The 10,830-nt window shown below is 38.3% G+C and overlaps 2 protein-coding genes across 2 annotated transcripts in view; both read left to right on the top strand.

Moving 5' to 3' along the window:
* Positions 1–2,775, top strand: part of LOC115245318 — a 28,677-nt gene extending 25,902 nt beyond the window's left edge. Inside the window, exon 5 of the mRNA XM_029823588.1 lies at positions 710–2,775. Within this exon, the coding sequence (XP_029679448.1) occupies positions 710–1,074 (365 nt within the window). The 3' untranslated portion in view covers positions 1,075–2,775. The remainder of the gene's footprint in view (positions 1–709) is intronic.
* Positions 2,776–3,424: 649 nt separating this feature from the next.
* LOC115245317 (phenoloxidase 1) lies at positions 3,425–10,018 on the top strand. The gene is made up of 9 exons (XM_029823587.1): positions 3,425–3,764; positions 4,307–4,499; positions 4,648–4,871; positions 5,397–5,599; positions 6,162–6,579; positions 6,881–7,009; positions 7,739–8,066; positions 8,402–8,634; positions 8,882–10,018. The coding sequence occupies exons 1-9, from the start codon at positions 3,651–3,653 to the stop codon at positions 9,125–9,127; spliced, it is 2,088 nt and encodes a 695-aa protein (XP_029679447.1). The 5' UTR covers positions 3,425–3,650; the 3' UTR covers positions 9,128–10,018.
* Positions 10,019–10,830: the final 812 nt, after the last annotated feature.

Consider the following 10,830-nt stretch of genomic DNA (forward strand, 5'->3'; position numbering starts at 1 on the left):
TGAATCATCCAATGGGACCATGCAAACGATCGTCAAAAGCGAGAGATAAAGAGAATTCCTTTCTCGCCTGACGTTCTATTTTCCGCTTTGGGTTCCTTAGGCCAGAAAATACCACACAACGTCCGAAAAATATCTCGATCGTCTTCTCGATATTTCAGTTTCGATAATACCAACGCGATTAGCGCCGAATTTACGACGCTACCGATAAATATACGAGTGAAAGCCTAGAGAGCTGCTACGATTTACCGAGTCCAGGCGAGGACTTCTCCCCCCCTTGCCCTTCCCCTCGCCATCTTGATAATCCCCTCCGCGGCAACAGCATCCATCGAAAGAGCGGACAATCTTCAAAATGACGACGCACCACACTTCGCAGCACACACACACACACATATATGTATATATATATATATATATATATATATGTATATATTATTTAAAAGATGATTAATGAAAAGAAAGAGAATGATTAGTAGAGGAAAGCTAATTTCTGCATGATTATATAATTATTAGTTTTGACTTTTTTTTTGTCAACCACTAATTAAAAGCCGAAAGAGAGTATTTGTAGGCGTATATGTTAAAAGCGTATAGTAATAGAAGCAGCTTTTTTCGTAACAGACAGCGAACGTATAATTGTAATGAAACATGGTGTTATAATTATAATAAAATATCGCTTTCGAGCGAAAGCGGTAAGCATTTAAAATCGTCGCAGGTTCGCGCATCTGCGTGGAACGTTCTGGTAACGAGAGTCTGGACCGATACGTGGGGATCGGTAGGTGGAAGCTATCGACCGATATCGCCGGTAGCAGCAATCGGCGCGGTCGATCGACGAATTCTACCTGCCACGGCAAATGGATCGGCGATTCACGACTGCTGGTGGATTGTCACGATCCGCGATGCGAGCGGCCGAGTCCGAGTCAAGTGTCGCTGTATACCTCGCAGCTGCTCCGCGGTCGCAGGAACGCGGACGTCATCGTCAGCAATCCGGATAGATCTGTGAGAAGACGTAGGAGAGGCAGACGACGGAAGAGGAGCAGAAGGAGAAGGCGCGACGCCTCTGCTGTCGCAGAACGGTGAACGTTTCTTCGGCGGCTTCCGTGTCGCAGCTTCTCCCGCGAATGTCTCATCTCTCACATTAATATCCCTTCCTCTCTTCCTTTCTCCCTTATCCTTACGTCTATTATACATGTATAGTGTATATGGTAATTGTACGCGAGAAAGGCACTTCAGGGATTGATCTTGCAGAAATTTCGAGCCAATCTTTCCGTAATGAAATCGACTTTAAATTATAAAGATTGACAATACGAATAACATTTTGTAAATTGAGTTTCCAGGTTACAAATAGATAGCAGAAAGCTTTATCAGGATTTTAATTCGAGAGATTTGATTGTTTTTTTATCAAAAAGATATTGGATTTTAAAAATTTTGTAAAAATGAATGGCGTGTCCAATCAAATTCTTGCTAAGAAAAGAATTGTATTGCTTGCAAAGATTATATTCTCGAAATAAACTCTATATCTTACGATTTTATATTTTGTATACACTTTTAATCTATATCTAATATAACCAATCGACAATTTTCTGCTATCACTTTATTTAATTTTGTTTTATTTTTGTTAATCGCTATTCGTAACCGTTTAATTATCTTTGACGTAAATTTTTCTCGTGTTAAGTTTTTTGAAGCTCTGGAACATAGAATAAAATCTATTTCATTTTGTTTTTCTCTTTCTTCTCTCCTTCTTCTGCTCCAACTGGATCACTGGATGTAGCAATCGGACTCAGATTATCCCGATAATTATCATATCGATTTTATCATTAGAGTGGACTTGCGAGGCGTCCATGACATGAGGGAGACAGTGAAATTTCTTATTCCCTTGACATTTTGAAAGGAATTGCATGATTATCGATACCAGCACAACTGAGAGTGCATTATGCGGTAGCGTTATATATGATTCACATTGTGATTGTAGATTTAATAAATTGTTAGGCGACGAGACTCTGGAAATAAGTATGTCAAAGGGAAACGAGAGTGCTGATAATATATATGTTGCATCTCCTTATTACTTTTCTCTGCCCCTTTCTGCTCTTCGAAATTTATCCAATCTAATATATCGTACGCATTGTTGAATATATGAATTATATATATATATATATATGTTCACAACATGCAAATAGAAAAGGATTTTATCATCATAAATCATCATTATAATCATAAATATTTGTATTTTATTAATAAATATGACTATATTATAGTATCTTTTATGAGAAAGAAAATTTACATAAAGTCAAAGAGATACATATATATTGCTTTATACATAATTTTCTTTATTATTTTATGGCATATAACCGATACTGTAAAAATTCTTCTATATATTTAATATACAAGGTGTTCCAAAATTATTTATAACTCAAAAACTGTTAACACCTCGGTTAATACCGATACTTAAACAATATTCTCTTTAATTCGAACTTTAAGCATTTATTATGGCTTCGTAATAACGCTAGTTTAATGTGTGTGAGAGAGAGAGAGAGAGAGATGCCCTGTAAAAATTACTAATAAATACGTATATATTATATCAAACTTGTATTGCAAATATATCGTATGATATAATAACATTTTCGTGCGATCTCGTTTTTTAGTTTCTAGTATCTGCGCCTGTAAACGCGCGGGATGTCATCATTTCTCTTTGCGAGTACATATCGGCATGTCGAGAGGATAGAGACTCTCGAAGCGATAAACAAAATGTAAAAGCACAGTCAATAAAGGACACTTGCACATATCTGGGTTATTAAGCTTAATTGAATTCAAGATCAAAATAATTCCTTGCCCATCTATTCACAATCTTTTATCTTCGCCGGTTTCCCTTTTTAAAACTATAAAATTCTATTATGATGTACATCTATATTTAATGTTGGAGAATATACATGTATATATTGATTAGAGAGTGATTAAAAGTTTAATTAAATATTTGCCAATTATTTAGCTGGATTATAAATTATACTATATTGAATGATAATTGCATGCCAACAAACATAATAATCACCATAGCTTATTGTTCATAATAATTCATGAATAATAACGTTTAATATCAAAATATATAAATAATTAACATGTTGCGATTTATGTCTGCTTCAATTATACAAATATATTATATTATACTTTAATTTGGATATATGTTTATACAAATATTCTATATTTTTTAAAAAAACACAATGATTAGAATATGGAAGAATTAGATGCGATTTGCGATAGAATAATATATGTCGGTCTATCTTCCGATTTACGCGATTACTGTAGCTTTAATTGCCATCGATTTCCTTTGAAAACAGGAAAACCTGTACACAGGATTTGATTTGAGCGAAGTGCTTTCATCGTCTTTCCTGAACTGTCTTGTACTTCCTAGACGGATTTTGCGGTCACTCGAAAGCGCGATCGTTTATCGCCGACAGACCGCCATATCCTTTGCGATTCTCCTATAAATGCCGACATCGCGACACTCGGTTAAAAACCCGTTGTGTCTCAGGAACAACGTAGCAATTCTTATTCTCGCGCTATCGAGATATCAAGCATCGCTACCAATTTCCAGCGTACGCGTCGCGTAATCGCCGATCCTTTCTTGTCGAGTTAGTTGCGCGCACTTGTTGACGATCAACATGTCGGGTAACAAGAAATCGGATATCCTATATCTGTTTGATCGACCCGCAGAGCCGGTGTACGTGCCTAAGGGAGAGAACAGAGTCGCTTTTCAAGTACCAGCTAACTACCTGGTGAGTCCGCTCTTGTTTGACGCTCTTATTCCGTGTGATTAACATTGAATTTTACAGTATAAATTTGAAGCTCTCCAGTTTAGACGATTCGATTGAATCTTTCGATATGTTAAAATTAAACTGTGTCTTAGATCTCTTTCTCTCTCTCTCTCTCTCTCTCTCTCTCTTGTCATCATGTGCGATATTTTTTGAGAGTTTAGAAACTAAAAAAAATTGTCAACAATAGTGTAAATTTTTTAATACCTTTCTCATTATGTCTCTTAAGTTTCTCTTAAGTTATCCTCTTCTTCACAAAATTTTTCACAAAATTTTTGTAAATAATCTGTAATATTAAATTTATTTCTCTCTCTCTCTCTCTCTCTCTTTCTCTCTCTCTCTCTCTCTCTCTCTCTCTCTCTCTCTAGATATATGATATAATATACAAAATTTTATTTAAACGAAGAAAGAATCTTGAATATTTTTTTGTTAATACTATTGATTCTTTTTCTTTGGGTAGCGGTTCTTGAGTATAAATTTTGTTTTTTTTTCGAACAAATTTGCAGCCTGAAAATCGACAACCGATGGCTCCTGAGGTGTTTAACCGTTTCGCTGAAGATACCGCGTCGAAAGTACCAGTGAAACAAATCAGTCTACCGGATTTGAGCGTTCCCCTTCAACTTGGACGTCGAGAACCCTTCTCTCTTTTCATCCCTAAACATCGAAAATTAGCTGCGCGACTTATCGACATCTTTTTAGGTTTGTTTTCGCGATTTTATTTATAATATCTTATCTTATTTGTGTACTTTAATCGTCTAATTAAATTAGTTCCTTATTTTGAAAAAAAAAAAAATTTTTTTTGTGTGCATGCGCTTTCACGATTAATTTTTAATCTGTCTTATTACAGGTATGCGAACCTATGACGACTTTCTCTCGGTGTCTGTTTACTGTCGCGATCGCGTTAATCCCGAGATGTTCGTCTACGCGCTCTCGGTAGCGATCCTACATCGTCCCGACACCAAGGATTTACCGATACCACCGCTGTCGGAAATTTTCCCGGACAAGTACATCGATAGCGCGATATTTGCCAGAGCGAGGGAGGAAGCCAACGTTGTACCAGCTGGCTCCAGGGTATAATACACTTGCTCGTTGACGCATTAATTACCAACAAGCGCGTTTACCCGACTATGCGGTTTAATTAATCAGCTAACTTATTCTTTGAATACAAACCGAATAATTGCGATATAAAATACAATAAAATTTTCTTTTTGACTTTATTACGCTTTTTGATGTTAAGCTTGGGAAAATTATCGCAAGACAAGGCACGTTTGATTGTACTCTTTAACAGATTGTACTAAAAGCTTAAATAACGGATGTACAATTCATTATAGCTTAGTTAGCGGATCGTGTTCAGATGTTCGATTGCAATTCTCCGAAATTTACATACTTTAGAGATTGTTTTATTAGATCTGTATAGTATTCCAATATTGTTCGCAGTAATCGCTTTTAAAGCAAAGAGTTATAATACAATGAAAATTACTATACGCGGCAAATTTAGAAGATAATTGTTTCTGTAGAGGATCGCTTTACGTCAATCTACAAACGTGAAAAATTTTATTATATTTTACGACTTTATTATATTCGTGTAATCCGTAGTTGCCTATCGAAATTCCGCGAGATTATACCGCGTCGGATCTTGACGAGGAGCATCGCGTGGCTTACTGGAGGGAAGATATCGGGCTCAATCTTCATCACTGGCACTGGCATCTGGTCTATCCATTCGAGACTGACATAAGGATTGTTAACAAGGATCGACGTGGCGAGCTATTCTACTATATGCACCATCAGATCCAAGCTAGGTAAGGCACCCGTAAGTCGATAAGATTGGATACCGTATCGTGCCGCGCTGCGAGATCACGCGGACGACCGAGGATCAAATTTTGATCTCGATTGTTATTATCGTGCGGAAACTTGTCTCGAGTCTGTATGGTATTCCAGCAATGTTTGCTAATGGGTTCTGAAATGCATTTATGCGTAAAATCATCGGAGGAAACTTGTTATGCGGCTGATTTGAGAAGTGAAATTTGTATGCTTGTTGAAACATTTATTAAAATGCGTCGGAGAAATTAAATGCACATTATAAAAGATATCGTGTAAAGAGAAAATAATGTTGAAACTTGAAAGTTAATATCTCTCTTAGCATGTAATATCCTCTAGCTGTCCGTGCAAAATCTCTTTTTTAAAAGGCTATCTTTATCTGTAAGAAAACTTAGCTTTCGTATAACGATTTTCTTTTTACTACAAAAGTATTTGCCGTCGTTTTATGTCAATAGATCGAACATTCGCGAATATCGCCTGAGGGTATTTCCGAGGCCCCTGCCGTTATTATTCTCATTCCGCCTGATTTCTTTCTTTTCGCAGATACAATTGCGAGCGTCTGTGCAACCGATTGGGCCGAGTGAAGCGCTTCCATAATTGGCGCGAGCCGATCCCAGAGGGTTACTTCTCTAAGTTGGATTCGTTGGTGGCCAGTCGCACTTGGCCCGCTCGTTCGGCTGGCGCCATGCTCAAGGATATCAACCGTCCCGTGGATCAACTCAACTTCGATCTTCAAGATCTGGAGAGATGGCGCGATCGCATCTACGAGGCCATTCACACCGGCGCTTACATCAACACCCGAGGAGAGAGGGTGCCTTTGACCGAGTTTGGCGGCGTGGACGTGCTCGGTAATATTATGGAGGCCAGCATCTTATCGCCCAATCAGAATGTCTACGGGGACCTTCACAATCTCGGTCATGTCGCCATCTCTTACTGTCATGATCCCGATCATCGCTACTTGGTAACGGGATATGCAACCATGCAACCATGTGCTGTTATCATTGCAAAAAGTTCGATATGAAAATAACGATAGATTCGTCAAAACTTTTTTCTAATATTAACAATGATTTATAATTTTTAATGTTAAACACTTCTCGTGCGTGTTGAGACAATCGTTTTATTCCTCGAACTTTTTTACATGCAGTATCTCGAGTCGAGGAAAAAATCGCATCTTTACTTCTTGCGTTGAGGATTGATGCGAATAATCATGCTACATATTGAAATGATAAACGCAACATTTTTTTCCTTGTGCCTCTTTGTAGGAAACTTTCAGCATCATGGGAGAACCGGCCACCGCTATGAGAGATCCCATTTTCTACAGATACCACGCTTTCGTCGACGATGTATTCCTGGAGCACAAGAATACACTTCCCGAGTACAGCCTACAGCAGGTGGGTGTGCACAGCTGTCTCGCTTCCGCGATATATCATCAGTTCACCCTAGTATATAATGCCGCTAAGTACATGTAACATGTGGCCTCGAATTACGCGAAGCCACCAGACAAGACAAAAAGGGCCCGTTGAACTATTTAATTTAACAAGACCGCTAGACACGTCGGAATCAATCTTTTTGCCAACGTGTGGTGGTAATTTCGTTAAATACTAAACCGATAAATATAATATCTCAATTTTGCTTTATGGTTGTAAATAATAACATAGAATATTTTTGAACTATCTCTTTGTAAAAATCTTTGAAAATCTTTGAAAAATTTATCTTTTTTAGTACACATTTAATTGACATAGTTTAATCGATGTAATTTAATCTCACTAATACAATCTTTAAGTTTTTAATTCTGAATAACTTGGTAATTGAGACTTAGTTTGAAGCAATGTAGTTTAAAGACGTAGCTGGAATAAAAGAAATTTGGAATTAATCGTGCAAAAATTAATTTTACTACTTTTTTATATTCTTAAATCTTTACGTTAAATTATCTTTATTTTTTATATGAATCGCTTCTTAATTAAGCTCTAATTTAAATTTTATTTCGGAGAATGTCAACTTTAAATCCTACCTTGGAATTTGACTGAAAGATTGAAGAGAGAAATAATTACGAGACATTTTTTTATATACGCATTAGCGCGGAATTTAATTGGCTTTTTTGTTCGTTCATGCGATTTTAGTTGGACTTTTCCGGCGTGGAAATCACTGACATAGGAGTGCAAACTCCGAATCAATCGCCGAATCTGCTCGCTACCTTCTGGAACAAGAGCGACGTCGATCTATCCCGCGGTCTCGACTTTACACCACGCGGTGCGATTCTCGCCAGATTCACTCATCTGAATCATTCTGACTTCACGTACAGAATCGTCGCCAACAATCGCAATAACGCGGCGCGTCGAGGAACCGTTCGTATATTTATGGCGCCCAGACAGGACGAACGGGGACTGCCTTACGTCTTTAGAGATCAGAAGGAGCTCATGATTGAAATGGATAAGTTCACTGTACTATGTGAGTCGCCTCCATATCAATTTCGTTACTATTATTTTTATATTTCGACTTATTTTTAATATAACTTTATATACAGTAAAATATATCCAAAGCGGATATCTTCTGTTACATTATTGTTGGAAATTGTAGGGCTCCTTTTATTTTTTAAGACATGACAATCGAAAATGAAAATATTAAAATGCATAATTTCTGTTATGCCAATCTACTTCTGCGCACATAACTTCCAAAAATAAATATATTTTATTACTTAAAAAAATATTTGATCGCGTAAAAGCAAACAATGTTTAACAGACTAATTGTATTTTAATAAAATTTTTGTTTACTGGCTTCTCTAGTGAAACCAGGACAGAATACTATCGAGCGTAAATCAACGGAGTCCTCGGTAACCATACCGTTCGAAAGGACGTTCCGCAATCTCGAAGAGAACAGACCGATCGGCGGCGATAGCCTGGACCAGTTCAACTTTTGCGGGTGCGGCTGGCCGCAGCACATGCTGATACCTAAGGGAAAGGAGGAGGGATTCCCGATGGACCTCTTCATCATGATATCCGATTACACCGGTGACGCGGTGAGTACTTTTTATACTTATTGGGCTCTTACGGCGCTTAAGAGCTTACGGTATGTCAGGTGATGGAAACCTCCCGACCTTCCTTCATCCCTTTTTCTTCCTCTTTTTTCTTAACGTCGTTTCGGAAAGATGCATTCGCGCTACTTCGCTCCTACGAATAAAAAAGAAAGAAAAAGAAAAAAAAGAGGACGACACAACCAACACGCGCTAAAGGAATTGCTTTACCGTCCCGCGGTGACGCGTACAGGTGGAGCAGGACGAATCGGCTGGATGCAAGGACGCGGTGAGCTACTGCGGTTTGCGGGACCGCAAGTATCCGGACGCTCGACCCATGGGTTATCCATTCGATCGTAGAGCCCGAACTGGCGTGGAGACTCTGGCCCAATTTCTCACCGGTAATATGGCGGTCACGCAGATCACTATCCGCCACACGGATACGGTGCTACCGCGAATGCGATCCGGAAGCATGGGCAACACCCTCACCTTCGCCTGAATCTGATGATTGACCGATCGACGGACCGCTCTCGTGTACCTTCTCCACAGAGAATTCCGGCGCCTCCGATCTCTGCCGCATACCCGCGAGCCTGCAATATCCGTCGGAGATCGCGACTGATTGCGGGGGCAGGAGGGAGGAGGGGACGGCAGGAAGGAGTGCAAGAGACAGCAAGAGTGGTTCTATCTAGTCTATATTCTTGGACGATAAATGCTGGAATAGCGGAACGGGTGCGAACGAAAAAAACCGGAGGTTGGGCGAAGCGCTATTTCCATATCTCAAAACACAAGATTATTCAAAGGATCTTTTCTTGGCATAGGAATGCACACAATCTTGTACGCAAAAGTAATTATTCCCACGCGATCTCGCGAAATCGATTCTCGTTCGGAAAATGATATTTCACTAGAATTGTGTTCATGTTGTAGAACTTAGCATTTCTCCAATCATTTCACTGCAATTTTTTTCACGCTTACTTATTTTCCTTAAACTATTTTAGCAGACATATACAAAACATATAATGCTTTATCTGTGTAACTTAGAGTTAACTTGTAATATTTTTAAGTATACTTGCGCGTATTTTTCAAATTTTAATTTAAATTTTATACATTTTTATTACGCGCGCACGAACCGATCCTATTTGAATCTTTTTCTCCCGAACGATACTGTAGAGATTGTTATATTTACGATTTCACAATTTACGCGTCCACGAACAATAAGTACCGCTTAACAAATGTATCTTTGCGTAAAAACGGGAACAAAGACATGTCCCGAACGCCCAGGCGGAGCTTTTCCCGTTTTCTTTCTCTCGTTTCACCCGCATTACGGAAACTAGATTGTAGGAAGCAGCAAATGTAAAAAGCAAAAAAAGATTAAAATAAAGTCTATGCAAATTAGACGTGCGTTTTTTTACTCTTTTATCGTATTTCCGGTGTTGAAAGCGAGCGACAATGCTTCGAATACACAAGAGCATCGTTTGGTGAAGAATCTAAATGATTTAATTAAATATTTCAAATTCCGTCGTAAGTTTCTCCTTGTCTCTCATCAGTATTACATAATTAATTTTTATATTATTACAAAATGCAAAAGATATTTTCGTCATACAAAACATTTCCAAAATATGTATGTGTTAAACTTGGAATATTTTTATTACATTTCCTTTGCATTCGCTTCGTTGACGTATAAAAATTACGACGCACGATATCAACAAAAGAATAAAAAAATAACACATGTTATTCACAGTTTATGTTATAATTAACATATTTTGGTTTAATTACCAGACCCGTCTCTATCAACCGACGAGCAGTCAACATTTTCATATATACATATGTATATATAAAACATTGCTCGCTTTAAAGCCGCGCGAATCCTGTTCTCTCCCCCAAATGCATTTATCACGCGTTTGTTTCTGCTAGTTCGCAGCTAGACGGACGTGGATTTATTCCTACGAGGGGTGGAAATAGGGACGGGTGGACGAAGATAGATACACGTTTACGACCGTCGCTTAAACGTCGTCCTTTCCTCTAATATCACTCGCGCGGTTATTCAAGGATTCCGTTTCACACGGGCATACATTCGAACGTTTGATATACCGAGCCGTCTGGAAGCAGCAATCAAAGGGTTCAAATTATTTGTCACCGTGCTCTCTCTAAGGCGTGATTAACTACGACATCACGCATATTCAAATCGGGGAAAGCAATAATGCA

This window comes from Formica exsecta, unplaced genomic scaffold (genome assembly GCF_003651465.1).
Source record: "Formica exsecta isolate Colony F162 unplaced genomic scaffold, ASM365146v1 scaffold941, whole genome shotgun sequence".
NCBI classification, from domain to species: domain Eukaryota; kingdom Metazoa; phylum Arthropoda; class Insecta; order Hymenoptera; family Formicidae; genus Formica; species Formica exsecta.